This window comes from Neoarius graeffei, chromosome 16 (assembly GCF_027579695.1).
Source record: "Neoarius graeffei isolate fNeoGra1 chromosome 16, fNeoGra1.pri, whole genome shotgun sequence".
NCBI lineage: Eukaryota > Metazoa > Chordata > Actinopteri > Siluriformes > Ariidae > Neoarius > Neoarius graeffei.
The window spans coordinates 39,111,953-39,136,517 of NC_083584.1; the positions used below are offsets into that span (position 1 = coordinate 39,111,953).

Consider the following 24,565-nt stretch of genomic DNA (forward strand, 5'->3'; position numbering starts at 1 on the left):
TTCAGAACCCTGCGTAGAAAAGTCTTTTCCAATCACTACATTGCTTCTTCTTGACCACCAGTTTAATCAGTGAAGTAAAGCCACAATTGGAGACTTGTACGTCAAAGGCAAAACGACAACTTCTGATCTCTTGATGGTTGGTTCAGCTGTCAAATGTGTATGAATAGGACAGCGTTAATCTGATTTAGTCTCTGTGGCTTTTTGTGGTGGGTTGATGGAGAGGATCATTCATTTTGTTTTAATTTACATTATTACATTATAACAGGTTAAAAGGTGAAAGGTCAGGGTTACTGGCAGAACAATAGCAAATACAACATGTGTAGTTGTTTCTTTAAACAAATAACAGGAACTTTACTAGGATCCATAAATTAAATACATTGGAAAGTGAAGGACATGGTTTACAAACTTGGTTCATCTCTCTTTCATATTTGCTTATGTACTTTTAAATATTTTAAAGCAGTTTAAATGAAAGATTGTTGTTTGAATGTTATTTCTCACTACTTTCAGCTTGATGCTTTTCACTACATTATCTCAGTATTAATTAATTAATTGTATGAACTTTTCTCCCAGGTCCTGTGTTTTTGTCTTCTGCTACCATGCTGGCTTATCTGCACCCCTCCTTTTTTAGTAACTACAATTAGTAATTTAATCTTTTGGCTTAAGTTGTGCATATGGGGTCTCAAGGCTTGAATGTTGTGTTAGTTGGGATACGGTGAGCCCAGGCTGTGCTTGCTGAACAGAAACTGTTGAAAATGTGGGTAAAACAGTAACCTTATCAAAGGGTGTTTTCTTCCTGAGTTGTATTGTATCATTTAGTTGATGTTTTATCATTTTGTGCTAATTTTCAAAATTATGTTGTACTGTCATTGGTGTCTTTATTTGATTGAGTGTGCTGATGGACAGTTAGTTCTTTAATATTTTCCCTAGACACTTGTATGTGGAATAAATAATGCAAACTGCAGCAATACAGTAGTCTTGAAGTTACTTTTCTTTCTTTCTTTTTGCTGGAATACATTTTACATGCACTATGAAAGCAGCCAGTGAACAAAACGTATGTTGACCGATAAACACAGACAAAATCCACATAAGAATTCTTGCTGGACTTAGAATACAAGTAATCCTACTGAAATTCTTAAATTGCAAATTATTTTTGATTTTTGTTGTGAGAAGTATTCTTCTGCTTAATTCATGTGTTAGTTTCTCTTTTAACAGAAATCACATGTTTACAGGGAAAAATTGGACTACCACCAAGACAGCAATTTAGGTGAAAGATGTGTATGTTGGTCTCATTTCTAGATTGTAACTCAGGATGCAAGACCTTTCTTGTACTACCCTATAGATGTAGCATGCGATAATGTATCAGAGCACTTAGCACTTCCCTTGTCTGTGGGATCTCTTAAGTGCTGAAATTGTTCATCACTGCAACACTCCCAGTGGCACCTTGTGCCTTCATGATAATTGCACTGATTCTTTGGAGCAATAAATAGTTCTATCATAACTGCATGTCTGGACAGGGAGGGATTTTAAAAAAAACATGCTTTGCTGTGGGAAAAAGGTAAACTAGTGAATATGATTAGCACTTGTCATTATAGATACAGTTGGCTGACAAAGGAATACACAATGTAAGGTGTCACCACAAGCCACCTTCAGTGCACCTTGTTTAGAGTCTAGAACTGGACTGGAGGGATGAACATTGAAGATTTTCCAAAAGAATCGAGTTTTGATGATGTGCAGGAGAGCACTGCCTGAAATCTCACACACACACACGTATGCACACTGTGTGTGTCTGGGTGGGTGGGGGATAGTACTGTGCAAAAGCACATAAAGAAATGCTGTAGACCAAAATACTATAAATAGCAGTGAGCTATAATAAATGAAACGAAGTCAATATTTGGTGTGAGATGACCCTTTGCTTTAAAAAAAAATAGCAGTCTCAGGTACGGTGAGTGCAGTTTTATAAGGAAATGAGCTGTAGTTTTACTGAGCATCTTCCAGAACCAGCCACAGTTCTTCTGGACACTTTGACTGTCATACTCGCTTCTTCATTTTGCACCAAAACCCAGCAACCTTCATCATGTTTTCTTTTTTAATCTGAAAAGTGGTCTCATGTCATATGCTGCTCAGATACAAACTTTTTTTTTTCCTGTAACATTTAATTTTGTGCTAGAAAATGAACATTTGGAACTCTAAAATGGTTTTGTACTGACTCGATAGTGTAGAAGTCATAAAATAGAAATCTATAGTAAAGTTTGTATGAAAAAATGATGTATAATACTGTATATAAAATATATAAGTAGAGAAAATATATAAAGAGAGTGAGAGAGAGCTCTATTTATATTTAAGTTGGAGGGAATTTACACAATATTTTGTAAAATACAGTGTCTTGCAAAAGTATTCATCCCCCTTGGTGTTTGTCCTGCTTTGTCACATTAAAAGCTGGAATTAAAATGGATTTTGGGGGGTTAGCACCATTTGATTTCCACAACATGCCTACCACTTTAAAGGTGATTTTTTTTGTGTGACAAAAACAATAATAGGGCGGCACAGTGGTGTAGTGGTTAGCGCTGTCGCCTCACAGCAAGAAGGTCCAGGTTCGAGCCCCGTGGCCGGCAAGGGCCTTTCTGTGCGGAGTTTACATGTTCTCCCCATGTCTGCGTGGGTTTCCTCTGGGTGCTCCGGTTTCCCCCACAGTCCAAAGACATGCAGGTTAGGTTAACTGGTGACTCTAAATTGACTGTAGATGTGAGTGTGAATGGTTGTCTGTGTCTATGTGTCAGCCCTGTGATGACCTGGCGACTTGTCCAGGGTGTACCCCGCCTTTCGCCCGTAGTCAGCTGGGATAGGCTCCAGCTTGCCTGCGACCCCGTAGAACAGGATAAAGCGGCTAGAGATAATGAGATGAGATGAAAAACAATAATTAAGATGAAAAAACAGAAATCTGGAGTGTGCATATTCACACTCCCCCAAGTCAATACTTTGTAGAGCCAGCTTTTGCTGCAATTACAGCTGCAAGTCTCTTGGGGTATGTCTCTATTAGCTTAGCACATCTATCTATCCATTATGTGTAGCTGCTTATCCTGTTCTACAGGGTCGCAGGCAAGCTGGAGCCTATCACAGCTGACTATGGGCAAAAGGCAGGGTACACCCTGGACAAGTCACTAGGTCATCACAGGACTGACACATAGAGATACACAACCATTCACACCTACGGTCAATTTAGAGCCACCAATTAGCCTAACCTGCATGTCTTAGGACTGTGGGAGAAAACCCACGCAGACACAGGGAGAATATGCAAACTCCACATAGAAAGGCCCTCGTCAGGCGCTGGGCTCAAACCCATGACCTTCTTGCTATGAGGCAACAGCACTAACCACTACACCACTGTGCCACCCTTAGCACAGCTAGCCACTGGGATTTTTGCCGATTCCTCAGGGCAAACCTGCTCCAACTCCTTCAAGTTAGATGGGTTGCGTTGGTGTACAGCAATCTTCAGGTTATGCCACAGATTCTCAATTGGATTGAGGTCTGGGCTTTGATTAGGGCATTCCAAGACATTTAATTGTTTATTTTTAAACCACTCCAATGTAGCTTTAGCAGTATGTTTAGGGTCCTTGTCTTGCTGGAATGTGAACCTTCGTCCCAGTCTCAAACCTCTGGCTGACTCAAACAGGTTTTCTTCCAGAATTGTATTTAGTGCCATCCATCTTTCCTTCAGTCCTGACCAGCTTTCCTGTCCCTGCAGATGAAAAATATCCCCACAGCATGATGTTGCCACCACCATGCTTCACTGTAGGAATGGTGTTCTCAGGGTGTTGGGTTTGCGCCACACATAGCATTTTCCATGATGGACAAAAAGATCAATTTTAGTCGAATTTGACAGACAATCTTCTTCCATGTATTTGGGGAATCTGCCACATGCTGTTGGGTGAACTCCAAACGTATTTTCTTAAGCAATTACTTTTTTTTGGCCACTCTTCCACAAAGCCCCACTCTGTGGTGCATACGGCTTAAAGCAGTCCTATGGACAGATACTCCCATCTCTGCTGTGGATCTTTGCAGCTCCTTCAGTGTTATCTTTGGTGTCTTTAATGCACTCCTTATCTGGTCTGTGATTTTTGGTGGGCGGTCTTTTCTCATCAGATTTGTAGTGGAGAAATATTCTTTCTATTTTGCTATAATGGATTTAATGGTGAGCACTGTCGCGTCACAGCAAGAAGGTCCTGGGTTCGAGCCCAGTGACCGGCGAGGGCCTTTCTGTGTGGAGTTTGCATGTTGTCCCCGTGTCTGTGTGGGTTTCCTCTGGGTGCTCCGGTTTCCCCCACAGTCCAAAGACATGCAGGTTAGGTTAACTGGTGGCTCTAAATTGACCGTAGGTGTGAATGTGAGTGTGAATGGTTGTCTGTGTCTATGTGTCAGCCCTGTGATGACCTGGCGACTTGTCCAGGGTGTACCCCGCCTTTCGCCCGTAGTCAGCTGGGATAGGCTCCAGCTTGCCTGCAACCCTGTGGAACAGGATAAGCGGCTACAGGTAATGGATGGATAGATGAATTTAATGGTGCTCCGTGGGATATTCAAAGTTTGGGATTTTTTTAATTTTTATTTTACAACCCCGATTCCAAAAAAGTTGGGACAAAGTACAAATTGTAAATAAAAACGGAATGCAATGATGTGGAAGTTTCAAAATTCCATATTTTATTCAGAATAGAACATAGATGACATATCAAATGTTTAAACTGAGAAAATGTATCATTTAAAGAGAAAAATTAGGTGATTTTAAATTTCATAACAACAAGACATCTCAAAAAAGTTGGGACAAGGCTATGTTTACCACTGTGAGACATCCCTTTTTCTCTTTACAACAGTCTGTAAATGTCTGGGGACTGAGGAGACAAGTTGCTCAAGTTTAGGGATAGGAATGTTAACCCATTCTTGACTAATGTAGGATTCTAGTTGCTCAACTGTCTTAGGTCTTTTTTGTCGTATCTTCCGTTTTATGATGCGCCAAATGTTTTGTGTGGGTGAAAGATCTGGACTGCAGGCTGGCCAGTTCAGTACCCGGACCCTTCTTCTACGCAGCCATGATGCTGTAATTGATGCAGTATGTGGTTTGGCATTGTCATGTTGGAAAATGCAAGGTCTTCCCTGAAAGAGACGTCGTCTGGATGGGAGCATATGTTGCTCTAGAACCGGGATATACCTTTCAGCATTGATGGTGTCTTTCCAGATGTGTAAGCTGCCCATGCCACATGCACTAATGCAACCCCATACCATCAGAGATGCAGGCTTCTGAACTGAGCGCTGATAACAACTTGGGTCGTCCTTCTCCTCTTTAGCCCGAATGACACGGCATCCCTGATTTCCATAAAGAACTTCAAATGTTGATTCGTCTGACCACAGAACAGTTTTCCACTTTGCCACAGTCCATTTTAAATGAGCCTTGGCCCAGAGAAGACGTCTGCGCTTCTGGATCATGTTTAGATACGGCTTCCTCTTTGAACTATAGAGTTTTAGCTGGCAACGGCGGATGGCACGGTGAATTGTGTTCACAGATAATGTTCTCTGGAAATATTCCTGAGCCCATTTTGTGATTTCCAATACAGAAGCATGCCTGTATGTGATGCAGTGCCGTCTAAGGGCCCGAAGATCATGGGCACCCAGTATGGTTTTCTGGCCTTGACCCTTACGCACAGAGATTCTTCCAGATTCTCTGAATCTTTTGATGATATTATGCACTGTAGATGATGATATGTTCAAACTCTTTGCAATTTTACACTGTCGAACTCCTTTCTGATATTGCTCCACTATTTGTCAGCGCAGAATTAGGGGGATTGGTGATCCTCTTCCCATCTTTACTTCTGAGAGCCGCTGCCACTCCAAGATGCTCTTTTTATACCCAGTCATGTTAATGACCTATTGCCAATTGACCTAATGAGTTGCAATTTGGTCCTCCAGCTGTTCCTTTTTTGTACCTTTAACTTTTCCAGTCTCTTATTGCCCCTGTCCCAACTTTTTTGAGATGTGTTGCTGTCATGAAATTTCAAATGAGACAATATTTGGCATGAAATTTCAAAATGTCTCACTTTCGACATTTGGTACGTTGTCTATGTTCTATTGTGAATACTATATCAGTTTTGAGATTTGTAAATTATTGCATTCCGTTTTTATTTACAATTTGTACTTTGTCCCAACCTTTTTGGAATCGGGGTTGTATAACCCAACCCTGATCTATACTTCTCCACAACTTTGTTTCTGACCTGTTTGGAGGCTCCTTGGTTTTCATGTTGCTTGCTTAGTAGTGTTGCAGAGTCAGGGTCTTCTTCTTCTTCTGTGATTTTTATTGGCAGCTTGCAAGCTTCATGCATTACCGCCGTCTACTGGACTGAGGTGTGATCACATTGGGACGTCAGTAAATAACTAAATTAGCAAAACTAACTAACTCATTATCTGTAGCCGCTTTATCCTGTTCTACAGGGTCGCAGGCAAGCTGGAGCCTATCCCAGCTGACTACGGGCGAAAGGCGGGGTACACCCTGGAGAAGTCGCCAGGTCATCACAGGGCTGACACACAGACACAGACAACCATTCACACTCACACCTACGGTCAATTTAGAGTCACCAGTTAACCTAACCTGCATGTCTTTGGACTGTAGGGGAAACCGGAGCACCCGGAGGAAACCCACGCGGACACAGGGAGAACATGCAAACTCCACACAGAAAGGCCCTCGCCGGCCATGGGGCTCGAACCCGGACCTTCTTGCTGTGAGGCGACAGCGCTAACCACTACACCACCGTGCCGCCCCGAACTAACTAACTAACTAACTAACTAACTAACTAACTAATGCTAAATTCTTCTTGCTAGTTGTGGTTTTTTTTTTTTTCAGAAAATCTATTTCTGCTTTGGCTGTAAACTGTGTTCCAGGTAGACTCAGTAGGTTGCTCAATGTGGCAGAGTTCTTTGTTACCCTCTTAAGATGTTCTCTCTCTTCAGAGTACTGCCTACATGTCAGAAGTACATGCTTCACGGTTTCTGTTTCTCTGCAGTATGGGCACATTCCCGTCTCATGTTTCCCTATTGCATATAGACCGCTGTTCAGTCCTGTGTGTCCTATTCTTAGCCTGGTGAACCAGGTTTCCTCCTGTCGTGTGAATGAGCTGATCTTTTTAACTGTTACCGCTTGTTGAATACCATATAAATGCCTACCTTTCTCCCCCTTATCCCATTTGTCTTGCCAAAGTTTCTGAATACCTTCTTTGATTATTGCTTTAAATTCTGATTTGCTAAGTGGAACCTGTACTTCTACTTGCTCTGATTTAAGTGCTTCTTTTGCCAACTTGTCTACCTTCGCATTGCCTCCAATCCCTGTATGTGCTGGAACCCAAGTGAACTGTAAAATGAGTTTTAGCTGAGTTATTCTGAAAATCATCTGGTGAACTTCATCTAAAAGATCCTGTCTGCACGCAGATTTCCCAGTCTGGATGCTTGTTAGGGAGGACATAGAGTCTGAACAGATAACTGTTTTATATGGCTTAACTTCTTCTACCCACTGAAGTGCCATTATGATGGCCATCACCTCTGCAGAGAAGATTGAGAGGTAGTCTGAGGTTCTTTTTTGAATTGTAACATTGTATTTAGGAATATATATAGCCACCCCTGTTTTACCTGCTGGTTCTTTGGATGCATCTGTGAATATTTGTACTGTATCATCATACATGATTTCTAAATACTGCTGTACACTTTGATAAAATGTTGTCTTGGCTATGTTTTTAGTTTCTAGATTAAGTACTGATTCCCATGTCTTCTGCCTCTTTATTGCTGTTCCATCCAAAACTACAGTTCGCAGTGCACCCATATTCCCAGCATTCCTCTAACACCAGTTTTGTAGGATGTGTAGCTTCATGCCCTTGTAGATTTACCCAATATGCTAGAGAGAGTTTTAACCTGGGCAGCACGATGGTGTAGTGGTTAGCGCTGTCGCCTCACAGCAAGAAGGTCCGGGTTTGAGCCCTGTGGCCGGCGAGGGCCTTTCTGTGTGGAGTTTACATGTTCTCCCCGTGTCCGCGTGGATTTCCTCCGGGTGCTCCGGTTTCCCCCACAGTCCAAAGACATGCAGGTTAGGTTAACTGGTGACTCTAAATTGACCGTAGGTGTGATGTGAGTGTGAATGGTTGTCTGTGTCTATGTGTCAGCCCTGTGATGACCTGGCGACTTGTCCAGGGTGTACCCTGCCTTTCGCCCGTAGTCAGCTGGGGTAGGCTCCAGCTTGCCTGCGACCCTGTAGAACAGGATAAAGCGGCTACAGATAATGAGATGAGATGAGTTTTAACCTCCTAAGACCAGAGTCAGGGTCCTTCCAGAACAGGTTGATTGATACAGACATCATGTGACACCTTGATTGCACACATGTGGATCTTAATCAAGTAATTATGTGACTTATGAAGTGAACTGGTTGGACCAGGCCTTATTTAGGGGTTTCATACCTATGCACACTCCAGATTTCTGGGATTTTTTTTTCTATCTCAATTATTATTTTCGTCACAAAAAAAAAATTGCATCTTTAAAGTGGTAGGCATGTTGTGTAAATCAAATGGTGCTAATCCTCCAATAATTCATTTTAACTCCAGCTTGTAATGCAACAAAACAGGACGAACACCAAGCGCATGAATACTTTTACAAGACACTGTCTTGAACACGTCTTTTATTTTAAAGGCTCTGCTGGATGACCCGGAAGTTGTAACCCGGAAGAGCGATTTTTGCGCTGTGTAGATGATGTACTGTATTGTTTTTGTTTTTAATATTTCAGGAAAACTATGATTAGGTTCACTGTTTTTTGTAGGTTTCTGTAACATAAACGTGTTTTCAGAAAGCAGCAGAGGTCGCAAGACTTTTGAGGTTTGTTTTTCTTTCTTTCCTGCGTATGAAACGATGCCGCTGGGGTTAAAGCCATGTTGTGCTGTCTGCAAGACGAACTCGTCGTCGATGTGGAAAAAAGGAAATCAGGGAGAAATCCTCTGTAACAACTGTACAGCTAAAAGCAGCATCACAGGAGCGTCAGGGCTGGCACTGTCCTCCAGCACACAGCAGAGTAATGGCGGGGGGAAGCAGGTTTGCACACAGTGGTGTTTCATGATGTTTTCACGTCACAACTTCTTTAGAACTCAGACCCAATATGTGCAGCACTGGATTATGGGTGTGATACAATTCAAAATGGTTAAAAATAACAGCCAGGAAACTTCTGGAAAGAAGAAAGCAAGGAGTAGAAGGACATTTTGTTTTTCAGAACCAGTGGTGCTTGGAAGTTTGTGAACCCTTTAGAATTTTCTATATTTCTGCATAAATATGACCTAAAACATCATAAGGAGTTTCACACAAGTCCTAAAAGTAGATAAAGAGAACCCAGTTAAACAAATGAGACAAAAATATTATACTTGGTCATTTATTTATTGAGGAAAATGATCCAATATTACATATCTGTGAGTGGCAAAAGTATGTGAACCTTTGCTTTCAGTATCTGGTGTGACCCCCTTGTGCAGCAATAACTGCAACTAAACGTTTCCGGTAACTGTTGATCAGTCCTGCGCACCGGCTTGGAGGAATTTTAGCCCATTCCTCCATACAGAACAGCTTCAACTCTGGGATGTTGGTGGGTTTCCTCACATGAACTGCTCGCTTCAGGTCCTTCCACAACATTTCGATTGGATTAAGGTCAGGACTTTGACTTGGCCATTCCAAAACATTAACTTTATTCTTCTTTAACCATTCTTTGGTAGAACGACTTGTGTGCTGAGGGTCGTTGTCTTGCTGCATGACCCACCTTCTCTTGAGATTCAGTTCATGGACAGATGTCCTGACATTTTCCTTTAGAATTCGCTGGTATAATTCAGAATTCATTGTTCCATCAATGATGGCAAGCCGTCCTGGCCCAGATGCAGCAAAACAGGCCCAAACCATGATACTACCACCACCATGTTTCACAGATGGGATAAGGTTCTTATGCTGGAATGCAGTGTTTTCCTTTCTCCAAACATAACGCTTTTTCATTTAAACCAAAAAGTTCTATTTTGGTCTCATCCATCCACAAAACATTTTTCCAATAGCCTTCTGGCTTGTCCACATGATCTTCAGCAAACTGCAGATGAGCAACACTTTTTTTTTTTTTTTTTGGAGAGCAGTGGCTTTCTCCTTGCAACCCTGCCATGCACACCATTGTTGTTCAGTGTTCTCCTGATGGTGGACTTATGAACATTAACATTAGCCAATGTGAAAGAGGCCTTCAGTTGCTTAGAAGTTACCCTGGGGTCCTTTGTGACCTCACCGACTATTACACGCCTTGCTCTTGGAGTGATCTTTGTTGGTCGACCACTCCTGGGGAGGGTAACAATGGTCTTGAATTTCCTCCATTTGTACACAATCTGTCTGACTGTGGGTTGGTGGAGTCCAAACTCTTTAGAGATGGTTTTGTAACCTTTTCCAGCCTGATAAGCATCAACAACGCTTTTTCTGAGGTCCTCAGAAATCTCCTCCTTTGTTCGTGCCATGATACACTTCCACAAACATGTGTTGTGAAGATCAGACTTTGATAGATCCCTGTTCTTTAAATAAAACAGGGTGCCTGCTCACACCTGATTGTCATCCCATTGATTGAAAACACCTGACTCTAATTTCACCTTCAAATTAACTGCTAATCCTAGAGGTTCACATACTTTTGCCACTCACAGATATGTAATATTGGATCATTTTCCTCAATAAATAAATGACCAAGTATAATATTTTTGTCTCATTTGTTTAACTGGGTTTTCTTTATCTACTTTTAGGACTTGTGTGAAAATCTGATGATGTTTTAGGTCATTTATGCAGAAATGTAGAAAATTCTAAAGGGTTCGCAAACTTTCAAGCACCACTGTAAATGGGTGTTGGATAGCGATAATGCATACATACATTACACATCATGCGACCATAGTGTACAGCAACTATTGTTGATGTTATCACCAACTTTTACTGCCAAACTATTTAAAGGGGCCATGTCATGAAAACTCTTCTTGTTGTTTTTGAAATATGTCATGTCCCTGTGACTTGGGGACTTTCTGGGCCTCTCAGAGTGGACTGTTACCTTCTCAGTCTGTAATAACCAGAGCAAGGGAACAGGCCAGTTACAAAAGTGCATGTATCTTGCGTACAATATGAACATATGACCGACCATTTGCACATGACATCACATATCCCATGACCCTGTCTGATTTAGCTGTGTCCACCATCTTTGTGGAATAACACATGTGTAGCAACAAGTACCTTAATACGAAATGCCGCAAATTTGCGCAGTTATCGTCTGCTCAAACAATTCTGCTAAGGCTGGAGTTAGATTATTTAGTTTACTCACTGTTAAAATTTGAGAAAGATGCCAAATGGAAGATCTAACCCTTAACCCATCTGGGCCAGGATGGCTTGCCATCATTGATGGAACAATGAATTCTGAATTATACCAGCGAATTCTAAAGGAAAATGTCAGGACATCTGTCCATGAACTGAATCTCAAGAGAAGGTGGGTCATGCAGCAAGACAACGACCCTAAGCACACAAGTCGTTCTACCAAAGAATGGTTAAAGAAGTTAATGTTTTATTATGTTAATGGTTAATGTTTTGGAATGGCCAAGTCAAAATCCTGACCTTAATCCAATTGAAATGTTGTGGAAGGACCTGAAGCAGTTTGTTTATTTATTCGCACAAAAAAACATAAACAGTGAAGTAATGAAATGAATAAAAGAAAAAGTGCAGGAGGAGAGAAGAAGCCTAACAAGGCTTATGCTAAGCCCTCCTCCTTTAAACTAAACAAATACTATCACAATACTAATGAGATAATTCTCAGATGAATTCGAAGAACATAGATGTAACAAAAATCTAATACAGTTCAATGGATTGCAAAATAAGCATATACAATTAAATCAATAACAAGAACAAAAAATAATACAAGACGAAAAGGCATTCTAATAACATACTATAAATCAAAAACCTAAATAAGTACATATGATGAAATGGAGGATTTAGAAGTGGTTGGGATTGGATAGCAGATGGTTTTTAAGGTTACGTTTGAAAGTTATCATAGAGGTAAAATTCTTTCGGGAGAGGGGAAGATCATTCCATACATTGATACATTTGTATTTCACACTCGTTTGGGCCAAGGAAGTTCTGAATAGGGGAATGTGTAATTGGGTGCTTTGGCGAGTTAGATAATTATGAAACTGAACGAAAATTAAGAAAGCTGTCAAAAATGTCAGGCAGATTGAGATTTATGAATTGAGCTGTGAAAAGAGCTAGTTGAAATCTGTTAATATCCAAAATATTCAAAATTCTAAGCTTTTCAAACAGTGGTGATGAGTGAGTGGCACTGGAACCGGTGGCAATATGTACAATTTTTTTTTTTTTTTGTAGTATTAATATAGGGTGAAGGAAAGTTCTGTAGGCACATCCCCAAACAATATTACAATAGATGAGGTAAGGGTAGATTAAACTGTTATATATTAGTGCTGTCAAGCGATTAAAATATTTAATCGCGATTAATGTCGCGACAGTCATAGTTAACTCGCGATTAATCGCAATTTAATCGCACATTTTTGTCACATAAAAAAAACATTGTAATTCTCTTATCAGCATAAAAAAGTGAATGGGCTTGCTTTGTACCAATGTTTTTTTTTTTTTTATTGCAAAGCATAACACGTCTTGACACAGCCACTGCAAAGTGAAACCTAAGCCGAGCACCGGCGCGGGGCTAGCAAGAGAACCATGAGTGAAATGATCTACTGTTTGAGTTAGTCTACAACTAAAGAGAGAGAGGTTACACAGTGACGGTAGGCTTGACATGCTTGATTATAATATAAAGTACACTATTATATTAAGTTTAAGTTGTTCGTTGATAAATATTGCATTGAATCTGATCTTTACTGTTTCAGCTCACTTAACACATTTTGTACTTTTACACTTTCTGCCTGTTGATGCGTCGCGCTGTCCAATCAGAGGCGGCCAAATTTGCATATTACAGGAAGGATTTCTGGGATAGCATTGAGTTTACAGTTCAGAGGGATCTGGCTTCTTTAGACGCTGTCTTCTTAAAACTGAATAAATATTTAAAAAGAGCCAAATGAGCCAGTCTTTTGAACGGCTCTTTTCAAAGAACGGATCACAAAGATGCGGATCCCATCAAAGAGCCATAAATCCCATCTCTACTAGCGCGCCCTGCCCGCGCTGGTTCTTTGAGGGAGGAGGGCAGAGGACTCTGGCTGTGCGGGGCGTGGCATTACAGTCTAGCTGCTATCGGTTTTCTAAGCAAAGTCTCTGTTCCAAGTTCCTGGCAGTTTCAAAAGCTTATGAAAAACCTACATCATGTCACAGAGCGTTAATCTCGCGATAAAAAAATTATCGCCCTTAAAATTGAGTCAAGTTAACGCGTTAATAACGCGACATTTTTGACAGCACTAATATATATATATATATATATATATATATATATATATATATAGTAATAAGGGTTCTCTGTGTTAGAAAGTGTCTGTCTAATTTTTCCCATGATCCCGATAGTTTTTGAAATTTTATTTACTAGCATAGCAATGTGGGCCTTCCATGTCAATCGATCGTCAATCAGTATTCCTAGGAATTTTGCCTGACATTCTTGGGAGAGGGGAAGGTTCTTTAAGAAAATATTGGCATTTTTTCTATTGTACGTCTTGTTTTATCTACAAAGGATAAGGTAGTACGTCTTTTTAACATTAACGGACAGCTTGTTGACTTCAAACCAAGTAATGACTTTTTCTAATTCTTGGTTGGCTAGTCGTATTAAAGAATCAAAGTCTGCGTGTGAAAGGAAAAGATTTGTATCGTCGGCAAATAAAATAAAAAAGATAATTGAAGATGCTTCAGCAAGGTTGTTAACATAGATTAAAAACAATAAAGGTCCAAGAATTGATCCCTGAGGAACTCCACAATTTACTGGTTTGCATGATGACATGATTTCATTGAGAGCAACATACTGTTGTCTGTCAGATAGGTAACTAATAAACCATTTAAGTGCTGTGTCGTTAATGCTGTATTTTTATTTTTTTTTTAGCTTTTTAAGAAGAATAGAATGGTTTACCGTGTCAAACGCTTTGGATAAGCCTAGAAAGATTCCTATGGTAAATTCTCTATTGTCAATAGCCGAAGTAATTCTATCCATTAATTGTATAAGTGCCATTGAGGTAGAGTATCCCTTTCTAAAACCATATTAGTGTTTGTACAGAATATCGTTTTGGTTTAAATGTTTCAAAAGACGATTGTATATTAATTTCTCGAGAATCTTAGATATGCAGGGTAGAAGTGAAATTGGGTGGTAATTATTAACTGAGATAGAATCATTGCTTTTAAAAATAGGAATCACTTTTGCAATTTTAGTTGATTTAGGCACCACGCCATTTTGAACTGATAAAGTTAAAATATGCGTAAGAGGACAAATAATATGGGGGAGGGATATCTTTAATATTTTAGGACTAATTTCGTCATGTCCAGCAGTGGAATCTTTCAGATTGCGTATTATATCTTCGGCAGTGGAAGGTGGTTCAAAAGATGTCAATTGACTATTCAGATGAGTCTTGATGTAATCAAGTGGATCTTTCGCCACGGTGGGAATTTTGCTTTCTAGGGCAGGGCCAATATTAACAAAAAAATAATTAAATTCTTCGGATATCTTACTTTTATGTGTGATAATTTGGGAACCGTTTTGTATTTTGTTTGGGACTGCTTTTGTTCTATTGTAGCGATTTAACAAGCCATTAATTACATTCCATGTCTGCTTAACATTATTAGAAGCTTCTGTGAATTTGCTGTGATATTTCTTTTTGACAATTCTTAATGTATGATTTAATTTGTTTTTGTATTCTTTGTAGGTACTCTGTCAGGGGCGTTGGGTTTCTAACATACTTCACGTAGAGTTTGTTTTTCTTCTTAATCGACTTAAGCAGGCCACGGGTCAACCATGGTTTTCTGTGGGAATGTTGACCTAATTTTGCAGTTTTCTTTGGAAATGATTTGTCAAAAAGTGAAGTAAATGTACTAAGAAATTTGTCGTAGGCCATTTCTGTGTCAGTTTCATCCAAAACGGACTCCCAAGATGTGTCTGTTAGGGATTCGATAAATTTTTGTTTATTTGCTTCATTAATTTGACGATAAAAATACCTAATATCAGTCAATAGCTCCTCAATTCCAGATATCAAAAAGACTGGAACGTGATCTGATATGTCTGTGACTATGATTCCAGCCATATAGTTGGTGTTTAGTGTGTTTGTGTATATATATATTATCGATTAAGGAAGCAGAATGTGGGGTAATTCTGGTAGGCTTGTAAACAAGAGGGAAGAATGAGGAGGAGAAAAGGTTATTAATGTGGTCAGTAGTAGGAGAATGTGAGGTTTTAAGTAAGTCTATATTATAATCGCCAAGGATGTAGCAAATACTCTTTTCTTTGTTAATCTTATTCAGGCATTCTGTCAATTGGTCATTAAACTGTTGAATTTCTGTATTAGGAGGCCGGTATACACAGCCGAAGATGATTTTTTTTCCCCTCATCGCCACTTGAAAACAGTTCAGTGAAAATGCACTGAGTGCCGTACTCATCGATTTCAAACTCCAAGTCATTTCTTTCTATATAGAAGTGAGCAGTTCATGTGAGGAAACCCACCAACATCCCAGAGTTGAAGCTGTTCTGTACGGAGGAATGGGCTAAAATTCCTCCAAGCCGGTGTGCAGGACTGATCAACAGTTACCGGAAACGTTTAATTGCAGTTATTGCTGCACAAGGGGATCACACCAGATACTGAAAGCAAAGGTTCACATACTTTTGCCACTCACAGATATGTAATATTGGATCATTTCCCTCAAATAAATGACCAAGTATAATATTTTTGTCTCATTTGTTTAACCGGGTTCTCCTTATCTACTTTTAGGACTTATTGATGCAGAAATATAGAAAATTCTAAAGGGTTCATAGACTTTCAAGCACCACTGTAATTGTTTTAGTATAAATACACAGGTGGTTATTTTAAAAACATAATCTTATTAAAATAAATCCGTTATTTCAAACTTCAAAAATGGCATGCAAATGTAATAACGGCACGGCACAGACTTGTCACTTATCTATGCTGAGTCGCATAAAATACTTTGTTTTGAAATAGATAAAATAAATCACAATTCCACCTTACCTTTGAATAATTTTAGACCAAACTTCGTTTAGTCTAATCTTTAGTGCTTTTAGGAACAGCATTTTCTTTCATAATTTGTAATTCGTTCTCACTTACAGTGATTATTGGCTGCCATGTTGCCAAGTCGCTCGAGGTGATTATTGAGAAATAGTCTGAATCTCTCGACCAATCACCTGCATATCAATACTAATTCATTGTATGGTAGACTTTTGTCATACATGAGCGATATGCATTTGAAATGTGTGCAAAATGAGGTTTTTTTTTTTAAATGACTCATAACTCAGAAAGCTTGATTTCTTTTAGTGCAGCCACAAGATCAGCCTGTCTTATCTGATAAGGTTTTTATACCCTGCTAAAACGGCATGAGAAAAAGAACCAAGGTGAGGGTTAAAAACTTTACAAACACATCTCGGAGAATAATGTAAAACCATTGAAAAGTATGGCATGTCCCCTTTAAGCTCAATAACATAATTGTTAGTGCTGCAATGTCTCTCAGTTTGCCAGTCATGCTGCCACTTCATGCTGTTTAATTTGCTGATGGACCACACAAGCCCACTGGCAGCCATTAGCCTATTTTATCATTTGGTTTTTATCTCCAAGGTGACAAATTTGTAAGCAAGCTTTCAGCTGTAAAACAAAACATGAAGCAGACTGATAAAACTTTTTTTCACAAGACATAAATCAATTAATTCACAAAATAAACCACAAAAGAGCTGTACTGATCTATGAAAGTCATCTGAATTTGGTTCATTGCAGGTTTTATATTCTCAGTTATCACTTTGCTGAAAGTGTGAAAACATCCTAAAATAAAGTTTTCATGTCAGTTAATTGCATATTTTAATTTAATTGAACCTAAAAGATCTATGTTTTTGTGTGTATTCTGGTGTCTAAACAGTCTAAACAGGAAATCCACAGGCGGTCAGCACGATTAAGAAGCACCAAGTACAAGGCGCCTGCGTCTGAGAAGAAAGTTTCATCAAAAGGAAAAGGAAGACGACATATTTTTAAACTAAAAAATGTAAGCACTCCTTAAGGTGAAATATTTTTACGTTTTTGCGAAGTCCGTCAAATTTAGAGAGAGTTATTCCAGTTATTCCTTTTCCGTCTCAGCCAATCAAAGCACCTGAGTCTGTGTCCACCATAATCACATCAGAGTCGATCTTCTACAAGGTACATAAACCAACTTGTCCATTTCTCTAATGAGATTTAAAATGGATACATTTTTTCCAGGTCTCTAACTTCATGGCTTTCTCTTCCATCAGGGTGTTTACTATCAGATAGGGGATGTGATAAAAGTAATAGACGAAGAGGATGGTAAACCTTATTTTGCACAGATCCGTGGCTTTGTTCAGGATCAGTACTGCGAGAAAAGTGCTGCATTAACGTGGCTGATCCCTACACAGTCCAGTCCAAGAGATCACTTTGATCCAGGCACTTACATAGTCGGTAAGTTCACATAGTTTTCATGTTCAGAGGTACGCTGGCAATAAATATGACTTCTAAACAAAAGTCTTTTAACTATACAGGTCCAGAAGAGGATTTGCCCAGAAGAATGGAATACCTTGAATTTGTTTGCCATGCACCATCAGAATATTTCAAGTCAAGGAGCTCCCCCTTTCCAACAATACCTATTCGCCCAGAGAAAGGCTACATTTGGACCCATATTGGACCTACGCCTACTGTGGCAATCAAAGAAACTGTTGGTTGTAATTAACTGTAACTTTATAAACTGAAATCACTATTTAAATATTAATAAAGGGAGCATTGTATTGCTTATTAGGTCAAAGGCAAAATGCTCTTTCTCCCTGTGCATTTGTGTGTCATATATATATATATATATATATATATATATATATATATATATATATATATATATATATATATATATATATAAACCCAATTCCAAAAAACTTGGGACGCCATGTAAAGTGGAAATAAAAACAATGCGATAATTTGCAAATCATGGAAACCCTATATTTCATTGAAAATAGTACAAATACAACATATCAAATGTTGAAACCGAGAAATTGTTTTTTGAAAAATATATGCTAATTTTCAATTTGATATCAGCAACACGTTTCAAAAAAGTTGGGACGTGCATGTTTACCATTCTGTTGCATCACCATTACTTTTAACAATACTCTGTAAACGTTTGGGAACTGATGAGACCAATTGCTGTCGTTTTGAAAGAGAAATGTCCCATTCTTGCCTGATATACAATTTCAGTTGCTCAACAGTTCAGGGTCTCCTTTGTTGTATTTTGTGCTTCATAATGTGCCAAATGTTTTAAAAGGGAGACAGGTCAGGACTGCAAGCAGGCCAGTTTAGCACCTGGACTCTCTTACTACATAGCCATGTAGTTTTAATATATGCAGAAAGTGGTTTGGCATTGTCTTGCTGAAAAAAGGAAGGCCTTCCCTAAAAAAAAGATTTTGTCTGGATGGCAGCATATTGCTTTGAAACGTGTATATATCATTCAGCATTAATGATGCCTTCCCAGACGTACAAGCTACCCATGCCATGTGCACTAAGGCTGCTGGGCCATAGAAGGTTCACGCTGCATGCTGCACGCTGCACGCTACACGCGTGTAAAGAAAAGTGGACAAACGTAGCATGACTTGCTCTGGGCCATAGAACGGCGTTCACGTTGCACGCTGCACACTTCACGCGTGAAGCGTGAAATGAACATGCACACTTTTTTCTAGGCGTGAAGACGGAAATTCCAGTCAATGCATGCGGTCACCGCCGCGCCAGCCAATCAGAACGGGTCTAGGGAGATAACGCTATGCTTTCAGGGGAAAACTTCAGAAAAAATATAATTGAATGGTATAATTGAAAAATAGTTCTTCATCGGGATTGTCAAGCAGATTATAGAATGTTCGGTGAAATTCACCACGGGTTTCTCTCAGAAGGAAGTGTTCTCGGCTCCAAATTCTGTTCCTTTTTCTCTTCCTCTGTCTCAGTAAAAGCAGAATGAGGCAATCGTCGTCATCTTAAGAGTCCATATTGTTGGTTACTCGGTCAAAGTAGAACAGACGCAACACGTGAACATCCAAGCATGAAGTTTAATGGCCCAGGGTCCGGTTCTTCACGTGAACGTGTAGCGTGCAGCATGCAGCGTGAACCTTCTATGGCCCAGCAGCCTAATGCACCCTCATACCATCACAGATGCTGGATTTTGCACTGTGGACTGATAAGCTGGATACTCCCTCTCCTTTTTTAGCCTGGAGAATGTGGTATCCATGATTTCTAAAAAGAATTTCTAATTTTGATTTGTCAGACCTCGGGACAATTTTCCACTTCGCCTCAGTCCATTGTAAATGATCTCAGGCCCAGAGAAGGTGGCAGTGCTTCTGGATGTTAATATTTGATTTTAACTTGCATTTGTGGATGCAGTAATGAACTGTTTTCACAGACGATGGTTTTCTGAAGTGTTCCTGAGCCCATACGTTGATTTGCATTACAGACACGTGTCTGCTTTTAATGCAGTGTCGCCTGAGGGCCTGAAGATCACAGGTATCCAGTGTCAGTTTTCAGCCTTGTCTCTTGCATACAGAGATTTCTCCAGATTCTCTGACTCTTTTAATGATTACGTACTACAGATGATGTGATCCCCAAATTCTTTGCAATTTTACATTGAGGGACGTTATTCTTAAATTATTGCTCAATCTTTCACAGAGTGGTGAACCCCTCCCCATCTTTACTTCTGAGAGACTTGGCCTCTCTGGGATGCTCTTTTTATACCCAATTATGTTACTGACCTGTTGCCAATTAATCAAAGTAGTGTTTTTTTTTAAAGCATTACACAGCTTTTCCAGTCTTTTGTTGGCCCTGTCCCCACTTTTCAGAAATGTGTTACTAACATCAAATTCAAAATGGGCACATATTTTTCAAAAAACAATAAAATTTCTCAGTTTCAGCATTTGATATGTTGTCTTTTTATATTTAATTGAAAATAGTACAGAGTTTCCACGATGTGCAAGTATTCACATTCTGTTTTCATTTGTGTTTTACAAAGTGTCCTAATTTTTTTTGGAATTGAGGTTGTGTATAATATTCTGATGTCAGTATAGGGGTAGCCTAGTGTGGCCACCATTTTGTGGTTATCAATTTGGGCAACAAATGAAAACTAGCACATACCGTAAAATACCAAATAATAGCCGAGTTCCAATTAACCGCCGAGTTCCCTTTAACGGCCGGGTGTACGCGTGTGTTGTGACAAATAAAGGCCGGTTCCGAATACTCGCCGGGGTCTAAAAAAAAAAAAAAGCGTCCGAACGTTCTATCTAGAATCTTGAGGCCCAGCACTTTTCTGGTTTTCTGGTGTTTAAACGATTTTGCATTGCATAGTTTTCTACCGAAACAATATGAATGAATGAATGAATGAATGAAATTATTTCTATAATACTGTTTACAACATTTTGTTACGTGATAATAAACATGCCATTTCAATGTTATAATCTTGGTCTACCGTAATATTTCTTGAGGAATGCAACTCCGTAACTTTTGACAGATGTGTTAGCCACCCCTTTGGGTATACCCAACGAAAGCCAGCGTGTGTGGTGACATTGAGGACTGCGGGTTTCCAAGGTTGGACTGCTGCTTCTGTTAAACGACCTAAATTGCCGAATGCATGCGTCAAAGCACACACTGAGTTTTATTAAAGACCTTATACCATTTCACTTGCCCTTACCCATTCGGATCTGGAAGACGCTTTACAAAAAAGGTGAGAGCGTTCTAACATGCATTTCAGTCTGCTCGCGGCCAATCTAATCCAAGGGGCCTTTTCAACAAGTAATCTGTCGTGCAAGTTGGGCAGAAGCACGCGTCAGGCAGGCAACATGTAGGCCTACAGTCAGTAACCTATTCAACTAACTTTCATCCGAACTTTAAGTTTTCTACGGGGTCGAGCCACCGTACCAACTCACTCGGGGAATAGGCTCATATCGGCCAAATAGGGAGACGTCTTGGAGAGAAACGTGAGAATGCAAGATGACAGTATGTAGCCACTGCAGGTCACTTATTTTTCAGCATAAGAAAAAACCCTTTGGTTTGACACTTCGCACCCTAATTATGTTGCTTCAGCGTCGCGCCCTCCATGCAATTTCAGATTGACAGACATCGCGAAGCGCAAAGGGTGGAGGCTGCATGGGTGAGGGTGATAGCAAGTGACCATAACTTTGCAGAGTAATTAAATCACAGTGCTGCGCACAGACAATGGTGTGGTTTCTTGATTATTTTGTAAAGCATGCGCTTAACTAGTCATTAACAGGAAAAGGTGTGTGATTTATCCTTTATCCACCCCGACTGTGCCATGCGAACATGCATTCTGCGTCTTCAAAATTCCCCGAAGTCGGCACCGTGCTATCTGTAATCTAACTCTAAACAAACTGTAAGTTATACTGGTTAAAAGTAGGCCTATCTGAGAATGATTTTTTTCCCCGTTTTGAGGTAGATTTTGGGGAAGGTATTTGTGAAGAAGGAATTAATCGCCTGTTCCAAATAGCCGCCTAGTCTCTAATACGCGCCGGGTCTCTTATGTGATTGAGACAAATAATCGCCCGGGCTATTATTTGGTATTTTACGGTATTTTCTTAGACACATTTTGGAAAGATTAATGCCATATTAGTAATGTACAATTGCAAATTCTGTATAGTTGATCAGACCTCTGTGCTGGCTGTTCAAGCAGAAACTAATAATTGTAAATAAAGAATTTGTCAAACGGAAAAACGAATTAAATGAATTCTGAGGGTTCATTGTTTTTATTGCATTTCTGAGAGATCTGTGGTATTAAGCTAAATCTCTACATACAGTATGAAGTAGGTGTGGTGGCAGTGTTACATCAGTGTTGTGTTTTTGCTAGGCTATTCATCTGTATTGGCTTTTAGAACAATCATATCATTCTGTTGAAAATAAGTGTCTTTGTTGACTTTCATGGCTATAATGGGGTTACTCTAATTCACTAGGTATTAGCCTATAGTATAAGTCAAGTGTGATAGCCTCTCGACTTTCTCAAATGTTGTTTTGAGACACTGTCGTGTGAGTTATTGCCGTCCTGCCCCATCAAAATGTATGGTCACAACTGCTTCTGATCCAAACAATCAGGCATTTTAATAGGGCAATTTTGTAATAGCAAAAGCATAAAGTAGTTTTTCTGCATCATATTTATTAGTGTAACAATGTTTCTAAGATGAAAATAGCTGTCATAGCGATATCTATCTATATGACCGTCAAATGAAAAGCCAGTGTCAGTAATCACATCAGCATCTTTTACTCCTGTACATGATGCAAATGAAAGGCCATCTAGAGTTACTACGTAATCGGAAAGCTTAGTTCAAACCACCCATGTCCCTAGAAAAAGTACTTGTCTTGTTGGAGTTAAGTAGGCAGTTACTCAGTATCTAGTGTGTAACGTCATATGGGAGTCACATTCAGACAAGCCCCATCTAAAAGAATAGGATACATGTTATTTAAACAGATAAAGATTACACACACACAAAGGGAAAAAATATAAATATTTATAAATATAGATAAAAAAAATTAAGAAAAAAATATATAGATAATATAGATAAAAATACACTTTAAAACAATGCACAAAATAGCAGTAGTGCAATACAGTTCAATTACGGAGAAGGTGCTAGAAGAGCAGCTTATGAGGTGTACAGTTGTGTTCAAAATAATAGCAGTGTGTTTAAAAACGTGAGTAAAGCTCAAAATCCTTATAATAGTTTTTATTTCCATGCATTGGGAACACTGCACATTATATTCTACATCAAAACATGAAGAAAAATGTATCAATATTTTAATTACTTTACAGAAAATGAAGAAAAATGAACATTGGGCTGTTCAAAAAAAATAGCAGTGTCTGCATTTTTCATTACAAACTCCAAATATTTACTGTATAAACTGAAAAAATCTTAAGGATTTAGTATTCCTGTGAATCACTAAACTAATATTTAGTTGTATAACCACGGTTTCTGAGAACTTCTGGCACCTGTGAACAGGTATTGAGCAATTCCAGCGTTATGGACGTGACACTTGAACTCAAAATGGCAACAAATGACCCAGTGCATGTTTTATTGTCTCCCAGTATTTAAACAGGTGTTGCATATTTTAAGGCTGTACCATACTGGAGAAGTGATAGAACAAGAACAATTCCCATAGTACATCTAGGGCATGCCAAAAAATGCCAATAAAAGATGTGTTATGGATGTGACAGAAAAAGTATCACTTTTCTTGGGTGACTGTACATTTTTATCAAACTCTGTGAAATTGTAAACCTAATGTCGAAATGGAGATATCCATTTGATAGAGGGGTCCAAGGTGAATATTAAAAAATCTTTGTTTAAAATATTTTGTATTTCATGCAGAGTTTCGGAAGGAAAAGTCAGCGTTATGGATGTGACGAAATTCCGTTATGGATGTGACGCGTCTGAAATAGACATGGCATATGTTTAGAAAATCAGCAATTTAACCACCATAACCCTTTGAAAAACTCTCTAAATATCAGCTAAAACTATCAAAGTTCTTAAATAATATTTAGGATGGCTATTGTTTTGCTGTTTTGTGGATTTTAGCATACATTTCTGTGGCTTGTGGGAATAATATAGAATTGCACATGATCAAAGTTGATTTTAGCTTGGGTTTTACATTATAAGAAAGAAAGACTGACAGTGACATATTAGGTTGGTTACAAATTGGTTCAACTTATTCACATCTGTAAAATACAGGCCTAGGTGATATCTCTGGGAGTGGTTTTGATGTATTACATGTTGCTTTATTTTTGCATGGTGAGGTTGACATTTACATGGAATTGCTCTATTCCAGCCCAGGATGATTTGACAACATTCCACAATTCCTCTGCATTTCTTGGTTTTGCCTCAGAAACAGCATTTTTGATGTCACCCCACAAGTTTTCTATCGGATTAAGGTCCGGGGATTGGGCTGGCCACTCCATAACTTTCATTTTGTTGGTCTTGAACCCTGATGCCGCTCGCTTACTGGTGTGTTTGGGGTCATTGTCTTGTTGAAACACCCATTTCAAGGGCATTTCCTCTTCAGCATAAGGCAACATGACCTCTTCAAATATTTTGATATATGCAAACTGATCCATGATCCCTGGTATGCAATAAATGGGCCCAACATCATAGTAAGAGAAACATTCCCATATCATGATGCTTGCACCACCATGCTTCACTGTCTTCAGAGTGTACTGTGGCTTGAATTCAGTGTTTGGGGGTCGTCTGAAAAACTGTCTGTGGCTCTTGGACCCAAAAAGAACAATTTTACTTTCATCAGTCCACAAAATGTTTTTCCATTTCTCTTTAGGCCAGTCGATGTGTTCTTTG

The 24,565-nt window shown here is 39.2% G+C and overlaps 1 protein-coding gene across 1 annotated transcript; it reads left to right on the forward strand.

The window, feature by feature from the left end:
• The first annotated feature begins 8,742 nt into the window (after positions 1–8,742).
• gatad1 (GATA zinc finger domain containing 1) lies at positions 8,743–21,947 on the forward strand. The gene is made up of 5 exons (XM_060942953.1): positions 8,743–9,102; positions 17,113–17,235; positions 17,328–17,387; positions 17,480–17,663; positions 17,744–21,947. Exons 1-5 carry the CDS (start codon positions 8,923–8,925, stop codon positions 17,929–17,931), a joined length of 735 nt encoding a protein of 244 aa, XP_060798936.1. The 5' UTR covers positions 8,743–8,922; the 3' UTR covers positions 17,932–21,947.
• Positions 21,948–24,565: the final 2,618 nt, after the last annotated feature.

Bases quoted from the DNA above. Each gene is read 5' to 3' on its own strand.
- gatad1 (XM_060942953.1), top strand. From the start codon at position 8,923: ATGCCGCTGGGGTTAAAGCCATGTTGTGCTGTCTGCAAGACGAACTCG. The intron at 17,388-17,479 runs GTACATAAACCA...CTCTTCCATCAG, and splicing joins CAGAGTCGATCTTCTACAAG to GGTGTTTACTATCAGATAGG. The intron at 17,664-17,743 runs GTAAGTTCACAT...TTAACTATACAG, and splicing joins TCCAGGCACTTACATAGTCG to GTCCAGAAGAGGATTTGCCC.